General features: G+C 45.4%; 2 protein-coding genes across 2 annotated transcripts in view; one reads left to right on the forward strand and one right to left on the reverse strand.

The window, feature by feature from the left end:
• The window catches only part of EIF3A (eukaryotic translation initiation factor 3 subunit A), a 32,638-nt gene extending 27,672 nt beyond the window's left edge, over window positions 1-4,966 (forward strand). The window contains exons 20-22 of the mRNA XM_010969864.3: window positions 1,689-1,902; window positions 2,642-2,823; window positions 3,734-4,966. Coding sequence (XP_010968166.2) covers window positions 1,689-1,902; window positions 2,642-2,823; window positions 3,734-3,963 — 626 coding nt within the window. The 3' untranslated portion in view covers window positions 3,964-4,966. The remainder of the gene's footprint in view (window positions 1-1,688; window positions 1,903-2,641; window positions 2,824-3,733) is intronic.
• A 3,281-nt stretch (window positions 4,967-8,247) lies between these two features.
• On the reverse strand, window positions 8,248-10,263 carry NANOS1 (nanos C2HC-type zinc finger 1). The gene has a single exon (XM_074373545.1). The coding sequence runs from the start codon at window positions 9,990-9,992 to the stop codon at window positions 9,114-9,116; it is 879 nt and encodes a 292-aa protein (XP_074229646.1). The 5' UTR covers window positions 9,993-10,263; the 3' UTR covers window positions 8,248-9,113.
• Window positions 10,264-18,828: the final 8,565 nt, after the last annotated feature.

Below are 18,828 nucleotides of genomic sequence, written 5' to 3' on the forward strand. Positions count from 1 at the left end.
GTGACGTCCTTCAGGTTCTGTCCTGGACGAGCCTTCCTGTATAAATAATGACAAACAAAATATGCTTACTGAACATCTGTCTGTACTCTTGCCAACCATGGGATTGTATATTCACACACACACACACACACACACACACACACACACACACACACACACACACACACACACACACACACACACACACACACACACACCCCACCACCCCACCCACCCCCCTGCTTCTCTGCTTCTCTTCAGGGGCACATCTGTCCCTCTGATTGTATAAGCCAGAAATCTGGGAGCTCTCCTTTGCTCTACTTGTTTGCTCTGCTTGTTCATCCTCTTTGTGAATCTTCAGTAACCATAGTAATTTGTTCTAAATGCAAATTTTAGCAGCTTCCTTGCATTTAAAAACCCTTAGTGGGTTCTGTTTCTTCTAGTCTCACTTCATTCCACTGTGAAGCTCTGTGACTTTGGGCAAGGCACCTAACTTTTCTGTGCCTTGTGCAAAATGAGAATGATCTTACATTTGCATTAAGTCAAGATAGTAATTTTTATAAAGTCACTGAATACTAAACCATTGCTCCTAAGGGAAATACCAGATTAGGTTCCTGTAAGCCTTCTGGTCACAGTTTTCGTCAATCAATACATAACCTTGTTTTATTTTTCTGCTTAGAGATACCTTATTTAATAAATATTATTGATTCATTAGCTTTGAACTCATGGCCAAAAGCAGTGTAATTCATTCCTGAATGAAGCTTATCTAGCAACGTGTATTTTCTCCCTAAGGCATATCTATCATTCCCTTCTTGTGTTTGGGAACACTGGACAGCACTTTAGCACAATGCTGGAGGTGGGGCTGGGGGCACATTTAAAAAACTGAAATCACCAACAAAAAGCATAAGTCTGAAAACGTGTCACTAAATAAGACCACCAAAAGGATCCTTGTTTAAAGTAGGAGAGCTGCAGCAAGAAGGCAGCATTGCCTTGCTCATCCTCAGCTGAGAACAGGTTTGAATAAATGAGCTAATACCTGCAGAGGGTTTAGACTAGTGCTGTGGCACATAGTAATATAAATGTTAGTGACAATGATAATTATAGCTTTGCAGCTATAATACGTTTTCATTGAAATCTCTGCCTTTTTTGGTGCGTGTGCACGTGCGTGTGTGTATAATGTTCCTAAATTTGGACATCCCATGGCTGTGTGAGATATTGGGCAAGGCCAAAGGATTTATTATTTCATAGGTGGTAAATGGTGGTGGGCAGCGATGTAACAGGAAAGAGTCTTTTTGCTTCTAAAGGTTTTGAAAATGTTGCAGAATATAAATGAACTCATAATTGGGGCTCTTGTCTCTCGGAGATCTAGATCCTACCCTTCACCCTTTTAAGTTTTCTGCTTAAATGAGTTGCCATCAGAACTGATTTTTATACCTGGAATCTCTGCATAAGGAATGCTTAACCCAGGCCATGTAAGTTCCTATATGTTATATGTTAGAAAAACAATAATAGGGAGACAAATAGGAGCAGGGGAGTCTGTGAAATGATGTAAGTGAATTTAGGCTTTTTAAAAAACGAGGTTGGAGTATGGCATTAAATTAATTAGCATTTAAAATGGTGATGGATTAATGTCAACCTTAAGATCTCTGTTCATGGTTGCCAATCTGTTTAAGTTGAAATTTTTTTTTTCTTTTTTTAAAAAAAAATAGGTGGATGGAGAGAAAAAGAAAGAGCCAGAGAAGAGAGTTGGGGTCCACCTCGAGAATCGAGACCATCAGAAGACCGTGAATGGGACAGGGAAAAAGAAAGAGACCGAGACCATCAAGATCGTGACGAGAACGACAGGGACCCAGAGAGAGACAGAGACAGAGAGAGGGACAGAGAGAGAGACGCGGATCGAGAGGACCGCTTCAGACGGCCTAGGTTTGACATCCGCGTTACAGTTAGGATTCTTTCAGTGCTGTCCTGTGCGTTCCCAACTATTTTTGAAAAGTGGTGCTCCTCATTCCCCCCAGTTTATCAGTTAGAATCATAGTGCAGATTAAAAAAAAATTTCAGATGTCATCTAATTGAACCATTTTCCTCTACAAAGTGAAGAAGACATGGAGGCTTGAGCTGTGTGGCTGTCAATAGACTGTGTAACTCTGGCACTGGAACCAGTCCAGGTTGTCTTCACCAGGCTGTTGGTTTTCCCCTGTGGTTGAGGCCAGCTTATTGCCTTTAAATTATTAAAAGCCCCTTTACTTCTATTAGTTAAGAGTTCTAGCTTGCTCCTTCTGGGCAAAGTGGCTTTGTGCTAATCTAGACAAGCACACTTGAATAGTTTTCTGTAAGGATGAACATGTCCTATATATATGTAGTGTCCAGTTTGGTAGCCAGCATCTGGCCATTGAGCATTTGGAATGAGTTAGCAATGCTAAGGGAATGTCTTGGTTTTATTTTAGTTAATTTAACGACGACTGTGTTGGACAGTGCAGATCCAGATATTCTCATTTGACTTCCATGCCTGAGGCATCAGTTTGCAGTCAAGTCACGTGTTTAAATTTTATTCCTGTTATTATTTGCAAACTCTTTGCGCACCAAGTTGGATAGGATATTTTCACTTATAATTACCCATGGAGTCTAATGATGGAACCTACCATGTCATTTTGAATGGCTACAGAGATGAAGGTGGCTGGAGACGAGGACCAGCTGAGGAATCTTCAAGCTGGAGAGACGCGAGTCGTCGTGATGACAGGGATCGGGATGACCGCCGCCGTGAGAGAGATGATCGCCGTGATCTAAGAGAAAGACGAGATGACAGAGATCGAAGGGGACCTCCTCTCAGATCAGAGCGTGAGGAAGGTAGAGGTGTTCTTTCTGTGTGACCAGAAATCCCTGGGGAGCCGGAATAACGGGGGATTGTGCGTTTTACCATCTTGTCAATTTGTATGAACACCAAAAATAAGATGGGCAGTAGATCAGTTTATTCCATTTAGAGTTCATAGTTCTCACAAACTTAACTATGCTCTGTGAAGTTTAGGTCATCTTCAAATTCGAAGTATAGTGGTAGACTACATTGGATAGTAAGCAATATCTATATTGGTAAAAACATTTATTTTATGTAAACAAGAAAACAATTTATCAGTTATTTAAAAGTAAGGTCCTCGTGGATAAGCACAAAGTGTAAAACATTCTCTGAAATGGCAATATTTGAAACTTTAGTAGAGAATACTTTGTTTAAAATGACCATTGCACTGAAGTAAGTCGTCGTCTCACAAGCTTTTGCTATTTTATGTGTACAACTGGATTGTAAGGGTATTTCTTCTTTTATAGCCATAATGAAATACATTCTTTTACTTATTTGCTGTTAAATTTTCTTCAAAAAGAGCCAAAAACCCTCTAGAAATTTTTTATTCAGCCAGAATTTTGTCACTTGAGCCTAAATTTTTTTAAGCAATTAGGATATTTCTCAGGCCAGTGGTTTCTTCTTGCTTGCCAGCTTACATTTCTAAGGATGTATGTTTTAAAGGTTTTTTCAGAAATTGTATCAAAATGATTAAAATGTATTTAGCTTTTATTTATTTATTTATTTATTTATTTATTTATTTATTTAACACCTAGCTTTTATTTCTTAATGGAGATTCTCCATCATTATCTTCAGTATAGGATTTTTGAGTAATTTGAGGCATTTGTTTTGCTTAAGCTCTATTTAGTGTGAACTAATAGAATGTGGTACAAGTTCATTCTGTCTTGTTTTAATTAAACTTTTTAGTAAGTTCTTGGAGACGTGCTGATGACAGGAAAGATGACCGGACAGAAGAGCGGGATGCCCCTCGTCGTGTTCCTCCTCCAGCTCTTTCAAGAGATCGAGAAAGAGATCGAGACCGAGAAAGAGAAGGTGAAAAAGAGAAGCCCTCATGGAGAGCTGAGAAAGACAGGGAATCTCTTCGTCGTACTAAAAATGAGACTGATGAAGACGGGTGGACCACAGTACGACGTTAAGTCTCAAGACAGTGGATTCAAACTCATGTCTTACATAGGTTTGATCACATTCAAGGATTATACTTGTGCTTCAACCAATCTAAATTGGATTCTTTACTGTTGTCTCACCATAACACAAAAAGCATGAACTTGTATTAATCCTATATAATAGATCGATCATGCACCGTATCCACGGAAGGTTTGAAAACCATGCAGCGTTTCGGAATTTAAGGTTTTGGCATTATTTCATCAATCATTTGTTTACAAAAAAGAAAAAGTAAAAAATAAATTTAAAATGTGAATTCTTCAGGTATTGAGTAACACCTGTATCTTGGTATGGAACTGACCTTTTTTCTTTTGATTTTGAAATATCTGGTATTAATTTGGAATGAAGTATGGTTCTGTTATAGAAAATGTATTTGAAGATATTTGAAGATTTAAGCAGGAAGCTGAAACAATTTTCATACCATTAGCAGTTGAGACATGCCTCTAGGTATTTTGAGGTATTTACTATTTACTAAATTTAGAAAGTTTTTAGATTTACTATAAGTGCAGTAAACATTACACACATTGGATACAGTGGGATTTTCTGCAGGTTTTACTCGAGAGGGTGACTAGAAAGCAATGTGCAGTCATTGTTGTCATGAGAAAAATACTGCTCAAGTGTGAATCTAAAACAGATACAGCTTTGAAATTTTAAAGCATTTAGTAAACTATTGCTGAGTTTTTCTTTTGCCAATAGCAAACTGCTTTTCCATTTATGGAGAATTCATGCCTTCAAGCATTTTAAATATGACAATATTTATAAATGTGGTGGTTTGGAAGAATTGTTTAAATTCTTTTTCCTGATTTCCTTTCTCTTCAGGATAGGTTCTTTCAACAAGTAATTTGTAGTAATGACTGTGTTGACTTCAATTTTGGAGTGTAGTAGCCATGTTAAAGATTAACTATTCGGTCTTATTGAAGCCAACACAGAACTTGCTGCTGTGTTTTTTCTTCAACGATAAATAAAATACTTACAGAATTTGTTCTAGTGTTGATTTGTGGTTAGTCAAAGTGTTTTGTTTATAATGCTGAGTTTGCATATTCAGTTGAAGTTACTTCACTTGAGTTTTTACCAGTGCTATTAAATGTCTTAGAGAAAATAGCCTAAATATAACAGAAGGCAAATGTGGCTAGGATGCTTCCACTAAAATGTCCTTTGTTAGTTGAGGAGCCCCGGTGTTTGCTTGTAATGCTGTCCTCTCTGTGAGTGTGGTGTGTGTGTGGTGTACATCTTGGGTTTCCCTCTGAAGTAAGATAAATCATAACTAATTTCAGAGAATGTTAGTTGTAAATTTATAGCGGCTGTAGGCACTTAGTATTCTTTCTGATACTGAGTAGTGGTGAGAATTCCTGTTGGTACAGCTGTAAGGCCAGAAGAGGGAGTATGGATGATGTTTTACTTAAATAATCAGATGCAGCCTTTCCTGTTTGATGTTAACAATAATGGAAATCACTTTCTAAACCATTTTTTTCTTGATATCTGGACTGCAAGCTAAAGTCTTAAAAGATCTTTTTGTGAGAAGAGGACTTCTTTTACAACAAGTGAAAGAACTTGGGGGCAGTCCCATTCTGAGTCATAAGTTACTAGAGGAGGACTGTACCTGTGACATCACAGATAGGCCCCCAACAGGCAACTCGTCCTCACTGATTTGTTTGGATGAGTTACAAATGCATGTCTGATGGTTAGGTTTCCAGGCTCGTCTGCAAACACGCTTCCTGCCCAGCCCCTTTCCCAGACACACTGTTCTCCAAGTTCTTTGTCCTGGGTGTTGGAATCAGAGCACAGGATAAGGACAAAAGAGTCTGATTCTACTTTGTGATCCTGCTCTTAGGTTTCCACTCTCAAGGCATCACAACCTTACTCTGTCCCCCAGTGTTTATTCACAGGTGTCAAAGGAAATCAGAACCACCAACCTACTCAGTGATGTCTTCCATGTTCCCAGTGGCTTCTGCAGTTTCAAATGGGGATGTCATCGCTATCAACATGGATGGATCTGAGGGTGGAGACAGCAGCCCCCAAAAGACTCCACATCCTATTAGTTGTTCATAGTGGCTACTAGGAGGAGCTTGGGATCTCTAGATGTAGGATGATTTGGCTGTAGACTGACTTATAATTTCATAAGTTTAACTGAAATCTATAGGACATTAACAGAAGGAATGTTCATGTTGCAGCTAAGAACAAACTAGAAAATTAGGACTAACACTGAAACTTTCCTTCGAAATACACATATATTTGTGATATAATTTTAAAATACATGGTTTTGGCTTATATCTATGCCAAAAGTTGTTGTAATCAAATAATTTTGCAGTTTTCCAAAGGACTTCATAGGGAAATGGAAAAGCCTGTGGAAGTGTCTAACAAAAGGACAGGCAGTCTGCCTGCACAGTTGGTAAAGCTCTTTTGAAGATTCTATACATCTTTTTTTCTCTCCCCTTGCCCCAAACATGTAGTATATTCTTATGAAAATAAGACAGTTTTGTCACACTATTTTATGTATTTTTTAAACTTCAAAAAATTGGGTTTCTTTTACCTTAAGTTTAGCTTTGCAAGCATTTAAAATACGTTCCAGATTGAGCGTTGCTTTTAAATTTATTAGAATGTGGTTAGTATACCTCTTATAAGAAAGCTTTAGAAAACTATGGACATTCTTTGTTCATATTTTAACTCTTAAAATTAGCAAATTTAAGGGGGGAGGGGAGCTGGTATGGGGTGGTGCTTATGTAGATGGACATAATGGTTGCCTCGCTGGTTGTGAGAGTATTCTAGATACCTTTCCCCGTACTTAAAGACCTAAGTTTAACACGATCCCAGTTCTGATAAAATAGTAGTATCAGATTTGCATTAGGCACATTGGGTCACCAAGGGATTCTTGTGAAAATAATAAAGCCATGTGCCTGAGACCTGGAAACCTGTAATTTGGCTCTTTTATTATTGGGAGGGGGTAGGTAGGTAGGTTTACTTCTTTTTAACAGCGGTACTGGGGATTGAACCTAGGACCTCATGCATGCTAAGCATGCACTCTACCACTGAGCTACACCCACCCCCTAACTTGGCTTTTTTAAAACTACAAAGCAAGCTGCCTGCCTAGTCCTGGTCAGGAGAATGCACCCATCAGTAGTAACTTGAGAAGGCAGAATAGGGCAGTGGGAAAGAGGTACAGGAATTCATGTTGACCTCAAAAAGCAAAACTAATTTAAACTGGTATGTTTCTAGCAAAACTGAAGAGAGTAAGTTAATTACACGGTTTTATTAAATCTCTTGAGTTCAGGCTTAGCAATTCTGAAGTTCTCTGCTTTGGGGCTAGTAGCAGGAGTGGATTATTTTTTCCTGGCCAAGAAATGGTTTGTCTGCTTTCCTTTCCTTTGTTCTGGTGCACCTTCCTTTGACCAAAAAGGCTCATAGCTATCCCAGTGTTATTTATGGCAGCCTTTTACATTTTGAGAGGAATGTTCAAATCAAGCAAATTTGTTGTGGAGGAAGTGGTTTAATATGAAAGCAGTCTTGACTTTTAATAGCCTAGGTAAACTGTCATCTCAATATACTTAAACTAAATCTCTTGTTGGTATTTTCAGATAGTGATTTTGTACATTTCAGATGACTTCATCTTAACTCATTTCCATTTTTGTCTTACGTATCTGTCCTGATAGTAAGATACAGTGTGGTATTATTCACTATGCATAGTGGGTTTGAAAATGAGGGTGGGAGGCTGAAGTAGGAGTCAGTTTTTGGGTTTTTTTTTAGTAGGGGAGTTAATTAGGTTTATTTGTTTATTTAAATAGAAGTACTGGGGATTGAACCTAGGACCTCGTGTACCACTGAGCTAAACTTAATCCTGGGGATGGGTATAATCTCATTTGTGGAAAACTGGTGGTGTTCCAGAGAAAGGGTCATCTTCCAGTGAGAATGGGAACATGAGACAGGCTGTGTGTCTTGTCTCTGCACACCCCACCCCAACACCCCCACTCCCACTAGTTCCTTTAATCAGTGCTTATACTGATTTGAGAGCTGCCTGTGATGTTTAAAGCCGACATAGCCCAGAGTGGAACCTTCATAGCATTACATTAACCTTCCGGAGCTCAAAAGTACCCCATCTTAAATTTAATTGGAGAGGCAACAGCTGGAATGAGCTTTCCACTATTTAGGAACGCTGAAATTGAGCAATTCAGAGTGAATTAATACTGCTCCTTTTTGGTCTTATATCACAAATGTTTTTGAAGAACTGGAAATTGGGGGAAGGAGGACTACATAGACAAAAGTACCAGAGTTAAAGGCAAGATTAATGAGTTCATATACTGTTACTGTATAAACAACACACGGTTTTTAAACAGCACCATTTCCAAGTGTATACACAATATGATTATAACTTGGCAAAAATTTTAAAGGTGGAAAATGCTAGTTGTCATTCAGTAATAAAAGATCTGGTACATAAAAGGCTAAGGAACTGTATTCTACCTGCTACAGACTGTTCATGTTTACACCTCCAGTTAGGACAGAAACAAGCCACAAGGAGGGAACACCCACCCAAACGAATACTGGAAAGTTTACTAAGCCTTCACTTAATGATGCTACCAGGCAGGGGCTCGTTTCACCTGGCATTAGAATAACTGGTTAAGGACAACAGAAACATTACTTGTTCCAAACAATAAAATAGTCATTTTGCTGACATTCCATAAAATCGCCAGTTTAAGTTCAGTTAAGAGGCTTTTAAAAAAATATTCTAGACCTAGTAAAGTGCCTCCATTCATAAAATTAAACATCCAAGATCAGATTGAGACCATTTCACACTGATGCGCGTCTAAAATAGGTCCACGTACAGAGTAAATAAACAGCGCGCCTTTAAGTTGCCATATTTCAGTTAGTGGAATACCCATCCGTCACCGTCTGGATGTGCACAAACTAGAGATAAACAAATCAAGATTTTAGCATCTAGTCTCAACCGCTCTTCTACAAGAAAGTACTCCGTACCGCCGGCTTCCTTTGAAAACAAACCAAGACGACATTCCCAAGTAGAGCCAACTGCTGAGCTCCACGCTCCCCAGCAGCGAGGGAGAGATGGTGCGCAGACCAAAAACGAGAGTGGGCAGGCGGTGACCCTAGTGGCAGCAGCAGACCCGAGCCCGGGCCCTCAGCGCACCTTCTTGCCGGGCAGGCCGTCCCTGGCGCTGCGTGGCGGTGGACGGGCGGCGGGCGGCGGCGGCACTTTGGAGAGCGGGCAGTACTTGATGGTGTGCGCGTTGTCGCCGCTGGCGCCGCACAGGGGACATGTGTAGCGGCGCAGCACGGGGCACAGCACTCGCCCGTCGGGTCCCTTCAGGATGTGGGTGGTGTAGAGCGCCACTGCCTCCTTGTTGTTCCGGCAAAACACGCACACCTGCAGCTCGGGCTTGAGCAGCCGGGCGGCGGCCGCCCCGGAGGCGGCGTGTAGCCGGGGCTCGGCCGCCCATACTGGGGCTGGCTCCTCGCGCTGCGCCACTTCGGCGGTGGCGGCTGCGGCGGGCGCGCAGCCCAGGAGCACGGCGGCGGCGCGACCGGCGAACGGGCTCAGCTCCGCGAAGCGCTCCTCCAGCAGCCCGGCCTCGGTGGGGCCCGCGCACAGTTCCAGCGCGCGCAGCTCCAGGGCGCCCCCCAGGTAGCGGCCCCTAGACCCCGGATCGTCGCTGTCGTCGTCGTCGTCGTCCTCGTCGTAGTCGGGAGGACCCAGAGCCGGCCCCAGTGCCCCGGGCCCGGCCCCCGCATGGGGGGAGCAGCACGACGAGGAGGAAGAGGAGGGCGGGGAGCCGCCGCCGCCACCGCGGTCCTCGCCTCGGGCGCAGCCGAAGCGCTGCTCGTCGTCCACCGCCTTGGTGATGAGCGTCGCGAGCCCCAGGTAGTCGTTCCACGAGCTGAAAGGCTGCGGGTGCGCCGGGCCCTGGGCGCTCACGTAGCGGGCGCTGGGCACGAGCGCCATGGGCGGGGGGGCGCGGCCGCGGCGGGGCGAGCGGGGCGCCCAGGGGAAAGCCTCCATGGGCGGGCTGCGGGCCGCGCGCGCCGCCTCCCCGCCGCCGGCACGGGCCGGACGGAAGGGACGCGCCGAGCCTGCCCGCCGGCCTGCCGCGGGGTGGGGCCGCCTCGCCGCTTTTTATCGGGTCCCGCTCCTCCCCGCCCCCGGGCCTCGCCGCCGCGGCCCTGCCCTCTGCGCTCCCCCGCCCCGGCCACCTCGCCCGCGCCCCGGACGGAGGCGGAGCAGAGGCGGGCGCGCGGGGGGCGGGCAGGCAGTGCGCGCGCTCCTCTCCCGCCCGCCCGCGCGGCTCCCGCGCCCCACGCGCTGCGCCGGCCTCGCCAGCTGCGGGGCGGCCTTCATTCCGGGAGGGGGCGGGCGAGGCGCCGCCTGAGGCCCCGGTGCTAATTGGCTGCCGACCAGAGCCCCCTGCGCCACAGGCGCCGCTCCGGACGCTGATTGGTGAATCCCAGGGAGGGGGCGTGTCCTGCCCGCGTAGCTGGCAGGGGAGGGAAAAGTAAGGGAGAGGAGCACGGGAGGGGCGGCTGCCTTCGCCTGAGCTCTGTGCCCTGGGTTTGGAACAGGTGACCAGGCCTGGATCTCCCTCGGCCTGGTGGTGAGACGCACCTCCCAGCATTTAGCGCCCTGGGCTGGCCTTCTGAGAAACCCTTCTCTCTCCTCACCAGCATCAGTAAGAAAAGCTGAGGGGAGGCAGGACTTGGCGCGATCTAAGGATGCAATTTTCAAGTCAGAGCCGCCCAACAATCAAGTAACTTCCGTTTGTACAGCGCTTTGGAGGGCTTTCAACTGGGTGAAATCCTCGCACAAACCTCTGAGTTTGTTATGATTCTTAAGTAGTAGAGGGACGCAGGACTTTCCCACAGCACGCAGCACCTCCCCACATGTGTCCAGAGACTAGGTGGCCGTTAGCTAGTGACCTAGGTAGGGATGAGGGCTGGGCCATATAATCTTCCAGCCTTAGGACAACGATTGGGGTGTGTGTGTGTGTGTAGCTCCTCAACACCCCTGGGGTAGGGTTTGGGGGGGCTATATTGAAATCTGAGGTGTATGTGCAATTCGAAAAACAAAGCATATTGTGTCACAACTTAATACTATGAAATGAATAAAATATTTTTGTGAAAACAGTGGAAAATAAATCAAGATTTTTGATTAGGTGGCTTTGAGGTGATCATGCCTTTTCCAGAAAAGGCAACACTTTTTTTTAATGGAAAGTAGGAAAGATTTTAGTTACTGGGAGGGTTCTTGTAGGGTTCTATGGGACGAGAAAAATGTCTCCTCTGGTGGCTGAGCTGGCAGGCAGGGTTGCTTCCCCTCTCTGGAGGAGCTATGGCTATTGAAACAAGGGCTGGGAGGATGGTGGTGCAGCCGTCGTTAGGCGTGATGCTATGCTTATGGGTCTGGCTGTGCCCAACAGGAGATGCTCAGCACCTAGTGCTGGCACCAGTTACCATTAGGATGAAGGAGTGAATCAGAATGTCAGCAGTGGGAGGAATCTTTGGGATCATTCAACTTGATCTTACTTTACAGATGAAGAAAATGAGACCCAGAGAAGAGAAGGGCTTCTTTAACATCACATGGCGAATTTGTCACAGCCAGAACTAGGACTCAGACCTCTTCATGACTGGCTTGGTGGCCTTCCCACTATACCGTGGATCTCAAAGGTATTTCAGACTTCGAGTCTGTGCATACATCAGCAGAAATCAAGTGCAGAACACAGGGAAACCCGGCAGGAGAGAAAGAAATGAGGTGGGGCCTGGTGCCCTTGGCGTGGGCCCCTGCCCTCAGGAGCAGTCCAGGGCCCGGGCAGCAGGCGTGGGGAAGGCCTAGAGGCAGTAACACGATGCCTGTTCTGGCCACCTGTCTGCATGCGGGGTGGAAGATATGTTTTTCGGTCTCTTCCTCACCTCCCACTCCCAACGGTTGATTTCAGTCCCCAAACCAGGCAGTGATATTCTGCACTTGCCAACCCAGTTCCTTTTCCAAGTTTATGTTGGCACTCAAGAAGCTATTCCTTTATTTCCTCCCCTCTCCCACCAAAAATAAATAAAAGGGCCTGGATGGCGTGGGGCTCCTACAGAAGCGTGGCGGGTTAGCTGACACTGAACTCTGAGCTCTTACCACGAGAACGCCGGCCTCAAGAGTGGTATGAGGAGTATTATTCTATAAATGGAAAATTCCACTCTGTTCTTGCAGCCCGGCAGCCTGCATACTTTCAAGGTATGCAGGCCTTTCAAGCTCTGAAGACTGGGAGCTGCCATTCTGAGAAAAACTTCTGTGAGGAAAGGTGAAAGCCGCCAGCTGCTGGGTGCAACCTGCCTTGGTCAGGCTAAAGAGAGGATGGCAAACGGCTTTCCTTCCCCACGTGGTTTTTAGCCCTTGTGGTTTTGCAAAGGGAATAAACACTTTTAAGTGAACATGGATGAGAGCAAATGCCTTCATGGGGAGCTGCAGCCAGGGTGGGTGGGTAGCGGTGATTGTGACACAGATGCCCTGGAGAGAAGTGGACGGTTGCTCGTGTGTCCTGGGGGCCTGGCTCCACACCGTTTCTCCAGGCTGCTCACCTTGTTTGCCATCAGCCTTGCCCATGGTAGGTGTTTTACCCCAAAAGAATGTTTTGGAAGTGGAGGCCAAATGCATGAAGGGTTTTTTTTTTGTTGGGGGGCACTTACTGGCCCTCAGTATTCTGGGTGCCTTTGCAGTCAGTGACCACAGAAAGGCTGGAGTGGGTGCCTGGTCCAACTCTAGGTTAAACCAACAGTTACTTTTATCACCAAGCACAGGCCTCAGCCTGGTGGTGAGCTTTCCAGCTCTCTTTGAGGCAGTGGAACTGACTTCTGAGATATTCTCAGGACTTCCGATGAAGTCTGACTGCCTTTTGTTCCCTTTCCAGAAGTCTGGAATGAAATGGACAGAAATAGCCAGAGTGGGAAAGTTTCTTCGAGGGATATGTTCAGATTGATAGAAGCAGGAAGACAGATCAGGATGGGCCTCATCCCAGAGGTTAGAGAGTTGCTCAGTATCTTCTGGAACGGGGCATGCATGGCACAGACAGAGGTTTTTGACAGGCAGGGGTGGGTGGTGGGGAGGAATGCTTGGGCTCTGCGCTCGCACCTCTCCATGTGGCCCCCAGCCCCCAGCTTGGGCCATTTCCTTTGCTGGCAGCAAAACTGAGCCGTGAGAGGCAATGCACAGACCTTAGGCGTCTTGAGGCTCTTCAGAAACATGAGGTCAGCCCTAGGGAATGAGGCAGCTTGGCGGGTATCCAGGCAGCCACAGAGATGCTGTTTGTCAGGCTCTGGGTTCCCGCTGACCCGCCTGCCAAGCTCTTGCGAGGGGCAGGAAGTCCTTTGGCTTCCCTAGCCGTGGGGCTTGGAGGCGGGCAGGGCACCTTTGGGCACGTCAGGGGCTCACTCATGTAATGGTATTGACTTTGTCCGTGTTGTGCCTCTGGCCAAGCTCAGTGTCCTGGGGACTGGGCTGCAGCCATTTGGGGCTTAGAGTCTGCCGTAGTTGGTTGAGAAGCCCCATGGTGAAGTGGTGGGAGCTTGCTGGGCCAGTGGCTGGCTTTTTATCTTGGTCCTTCTGGAAAGTCGCATGTGGCCTTGGACGAGGGACTTTACCACTCTGGGCTCCAGCTCTTTCCTCTGATCAGCTAGGGGGCTCATTGTGTCAAGTGACAGCCACCTTCTACTGCTTGCTTTCTTACTTTTGTCCTGGAAGAGTCTCCCCTTCGACCTATGGGTGAGGATGAGCTATGATGGGGATAAGCCCGCAAAACAGCCCATTTCTCCCGATTGGATTAGGAGACTACTGGTGACTCACGTCCGGTCCCTGAAATACAAGGGGATGTCTGTTGGGGGCGCTCTGGGAGGGAGTTCACTCCCTTCTTTAAAAGGAAAAAAAAAAAAAGACTGGGAACTTCACCTTCTTCTGGTCACCAGCAGGTTGTGGAACTGAGGCAGCCCTGAGATGACAAGTCTTAAGGACGAAAAGCTGGCATGCTGCTGATGGCTGCCTGGAAAAGTTATATAAAAAATGAAGCCTCAGTGACATTTGTGTTGATGTCTTTTGAGTTGATACACAGGATAATTAAACATCTTGATTGAGCTGCTGCACGTCAGGTATTCTTTTACTTGCAGCTGAATTCACTCTGAGATGTGATAATATGAAAAAAATGCATTTGGCTAGTCTGTCAAAAAGGCAGGCTACAACGTTCTGGCCAGATAGATGGAGGTGACAACCATGTGGGAATTTGTGTGTGTGTCTGTGTGTGTGTGTGTGTGTCTGTGTGTGTGTGTGTGTCTGTGTGTGTGTGTGTGTGTGTGTGTGTGTGTGTGTGTGAACAGGGGTTCTGTGGTGGCTCTTCTCTTACCCACCCTGCTTGCACGGAGGTCTCCCAGCTGATATTGGTAACGATAACCCCACAGCCCTCAGACCAGGTGCTTTATAGCCTTCTCTCAGAACGGCTGCTGCACGAGGCCAGTAGTGTGATTGCCCTCGTGTTACCCATGTTGCCGAGCTCGCAAACAGCAGGGCTCAGATTTGGAGATTCAGCGTCTCCAAAGCTGGGCATGTGCTTACTTGGATGCACCTGGGCCTCCTCTGGCCATGGGGCTTCTGGGGCTCACCTGGGGGAGGCCGTCTGGCCAAGAGCACAGGTGACGGGCAAAATGAGACAGTGCAAGGAGCCTCCTGGGGCCGAACTAGGCTCATCCGGTGTGTCAGAGATTGTTCCCAAACAAAACCAATTCCATTCAAAAGAGATGTGGATTTTTCTGTTTGTTCCAGTGATGGGTACTTTGGTACAGTGAGTTATCATTTCTCTTGGTGACACAGCCTCCCTCCCTCCCTCCTGTCACATGCTTTGCTTTTAGAGATCTGGGTTGTGCCAGTTTTGTTTAAAGCAAGGTATGCCTGGAAGCTGGCAGCATGAAGAGCAGGTGCCCCTGGGCTGGTGGTGCTGATAATAGGACTAACAATAGCTCACAGGTCCAGAGCCCTTACAAGGCACCAGCCTGAACTCATATCATTTCTTAAATCCTCCCAGCAGTCCTACAATGATACCCTCTGCACAGAAAGGAAAGTGAGGCTTTGGGAGCCTCAGAAAGTGGACCTAGCATCTCCCCAGTAGGTAGTGGGTGGGGTGTCTCCAAGGCCTTTGCTGGGAGCTGCCATACCTCCTCAGCCATCTCCTGCCCTGGACATTCAGTCAGTTAGAACCTACTGCTTCCTGTCTCCTCACCTCCTCATGTTCTTTCTGGATGGGATCAGCCTTCTCTTGCTCCTCTTCAACCCCGGCTGCCTATAAAAAGAGAGGAATAAAAGTTCGTGCCCTTAATGGAGGAGTTAGACATAAGATGGTAAACTTTGAGGTCAAAGTTGTTCTCCAGTGGGCCTAAGGACTGGGGTGGGGATGGGGGAAGATGAGATCATGAAGGGGTAGACCAGAGTGCCTGGTAGGGCTGCTGTGTATGGTTCTGCAGGTTGTGCACTGCACAAAGGCTTCCTGTCTAAGGGAGTGCTGGTCCTACACAGACATGGTAACGCATATATGAGTGAATCCATGACAGTTTTCTGGCAAATCGGGAGTAAAGTGTCTTTTCCTAATGGAATCAGTGTGTTACCACAATATTCTGACAGATGGAAAAAGATGTCTTGTGGAGGAAGGGCTTTTTCTAATTTGCCCATAGCTTTGACTCTGGCCAGAAGTGTGAAATGCTAAGATTCTTGAAAGCAGGCCTTCAGTTTGCCATTAACTGTGTGTCTATCAGCCTTTCTAAAGCTTCAGGTGAATGTGTCTTCATAACTCAACTGATCAGGTGGGTGCTGGGCACAGTTCTGCCCTAGTTGTTACTGGTGGTCCAGAGGCTCCACTGGGATTAACACCGTTAAGACTGTCTAAGTCATTTTCGACATCTTCTCTCAGTCTTACCTGACCCACACTTAACATTTTCCCAGCTGTCTGGAGTTCCCTAGGGATTTCTTGTGCCTAGACAGCTTCTGTCCATGTTGGTGAGTTGGCAGTTGTGTCTGTCCTGGGGCTTCTCTGGCTTAGTGACCAGAAGGCAGGATGGTGGCCTTGGCTGGTACAGATTGAGTAGCCTTGAACAAGTCATTGCCCTTCTCTGGGCCTCAGTTTTCTCTTACTTAAAATAATTCGGTGGCCTAAATTGGTTTCTTGGCCCTTTCCAGCTGTCAGGTTTGTTCCCCGTCGAGGCCGGGGGCTGAGTGGTGAATGTGATGGGCGTGCTTCTGAGCTCGTGAGGCTTACACTCTGGGCGGAGAGACGAGCAGACGGATGATGATGCTTTGCGGGAAAGCATGTTGGTTTCCCATTGCTGCTGTAACAAATCACCACCCATGTTAAAAAACGGCATAGCCTCACTTTCCTAACGTTTTGGCGGTCAGAAGTCTGAAATGGGCCTCCCGGGGCTCACATCAGTGCGTCTGCAGGGCGGCATTCCTTTCCGGAGGCTCTAGGGGAGACTCTGTTTCCTTGCCTTTTGCAGTCTCTAGAAGCCACCTGCATTCCTTTGGCTGTGCCCCCTTCCTTCTTCAAAGCCAGAAACAACAGATTAAATCCATCCCATGCTGCTTTCCCTCTGTTTTTTTTTTCTCCTGCCTCCCCTTCCACTTTTAAGGACCCTTGGGCCCACCTGGATAATGGAGGGTAATCTCCCTATTTTAATGCCATCTAATGAGCAATCTTAATTCCACCTGGAACCTTAATTCCTCTTTGCCAAGGAAGGTAACATAGTCTCAGGAAATGGGAATCACAGTGTGAACATCTTTTTTGCGGGATGTGGGCATCTTTTGGGGCTGTTATTCTGGGACCCCTGGCAAGGGGGATCCAGCCAGTGCACAGGGGACCCATGTGTCATGGGTCCTAAGACCGTAGCATATCCAGAAGTCAGCTGGGCTGGTGCATTTAGTTCCCCTTGCCAGCCAGGACCTGACACAGTACAGGGGACTCTGTGGGGTGAGGAAGCCCTGTGCAGTGTGTGATTGTGTTTGGGTGTCCCCCAGGCAGATGGAAAGTGATTGTCGAGGGTCTGAGTGGCAAGAAGAATGGTTAGCAAAGGAAATAGTATATGTGTGGGCTCTTCTAAAACAAAACAATAATTATGGTGATGATGTTATTTAGTTTTTGGTTAAAACAAGCAAACAACCAAGTACAACAAAAATACCAGGAACAACAGTGTGTACATCAAAGGGGAGTGAGTGGAGTAAAGTGCTTTAAAATCCTTGTGTTGTTCAGAAGGAGGGTAAAGATACTAACTCTAAATGTTTTCATGAAAATTTCAAGCATTACTAAAGTAAAAGTCATAGTGTAAAAAATCCTAACCCACTTTTCCCTTAATGTATGATGCCTCTTATTTTATCTGTCCCTACACCTTATTTTTCACTCCATCTCCCACACTGTGGATCATTTTGAAGTCGTGAATATTAATTAAAATTAGACTTTGATAGGTGAAGTATGTATATTAAAAGACGTAGGGCACCTCTTGTAAAAAAAAAAAAAAAGGAAAATAGAGAGTATAACTTCCAATATAGTAGACCTAAAGAAGTGGAATGAAGAAAAAATAATCATTATAGAAGAAAGCATGATGGAGGGAAAAATCATGAAAATAGTAGAAGAAATTAGAGAGACATGCACCCCAATGTTCACAGCAGCACTATTTACAAGAGCCAAGATATAGAAACAACATAAATGTTCATTGACAGATGATTGAATAAAGAAGTTGTGGTATATATACAATGGAATACTACTCAGCAATAAAAAGAGTCAAATAATGTCATTTGCAGCAACATGGATGGACCTGGAGATCATCATTCTAAGTGAAGTAAGCCAGAAAGGGAAAGAAAAATACCATTTGATATCATATGTGGAATCTAAAAAAAAAAGACACAAATGAACTTATTTACAAAACAGAAACAGACTCACAGCCATAGAAAAACTTACGGTTTCCAGGGGGAAACTAAGAAATCTCCCCATGAAGAAAACAGATCTAGATGACTTTACAGATAAATTCTCCTATTTGAGGAAAAAATAATTCTAATAGTCTAATACAATATGTGCATGACCTTTACGGAGACAACTGTAACTTTTATTGAAAGATAATAAAGAAAACCTAAATAGGAGAGATATGCTATGATTGTGTATTAGGAAACTCACTATTATAAAGTTGTCAGTTCTTCCAAATTCATCTATAGGTTCAATGTAATTCCAATAAAAATCCTAACTCTGTGTGTGCATATGTGTATCAAACTCGACAAACTGATTCTAAAACTTGTATGAGAAAACAAAGTTCAAGAAAGCCAACACGGTCTTGAAGAAAAAGGACTAGATGGGTGGGGGTGGGGACTTGCCTGGCCACAGATAAAAATTATTACAAAACTTCAGTAATTCAGATGATGTACTATTGAGACAGCCATACATTGAGTGACCTGGATCCAGAATCACACATATAAAGAAATTTGATCTATGCTGGAAACTTGATCTATGTTGGACTTACAATAAAGTGTTTGGATAACTGAGAATCCATATGGAAAAAAAGAAATAGACCCCTGTATCACATTTTAGATAAAAACCAATTTTGGCTGAATTAAAGACTAAATGTGAAAGGCAACACTCCAGCTGATAGACAATACAGGAAAATATCCTTGTCTGCAACTTCAGATTTTTTTTTAAACTTTTTTATTTTTGGTGGGGAGGTAATTAGGTTTACTAATTTATTTATCTTTGGAGGAGGTACTGGGGATTGAATCCAGGACCTTGTGTATGCTAAGCATGTGCTGTACCACTTGAGCTATACCTTCCCCACAGGAAAATACCCTATGA

The sequence above is a fragment of the Camelus bactrianus genome, chromosome 11 (assembly GCF_048773025.1).
Source record: "Camelus bactrianus isolate YW-2024 breed Bactrian camel chromosome 11, ASM4877302v1, whole genome shotgun sequence".
NCBI classification, from domain to species: Eukaryota; Metazoa; Chordata; class Mammalia; order Artiodactyla; family Camelidae; genus Camelus; species Camelus bactrianus.

Excerpts from the sequence above, each read along its gene's own strand:
- NANOS1 (XM_074373545.1), bottom strand. The coding sequence starts at position 9,992 with ATGGAGGCTTTCCCCTGGGCGCCCCGCTCGCCCCGCCGCGGCCGCGCC.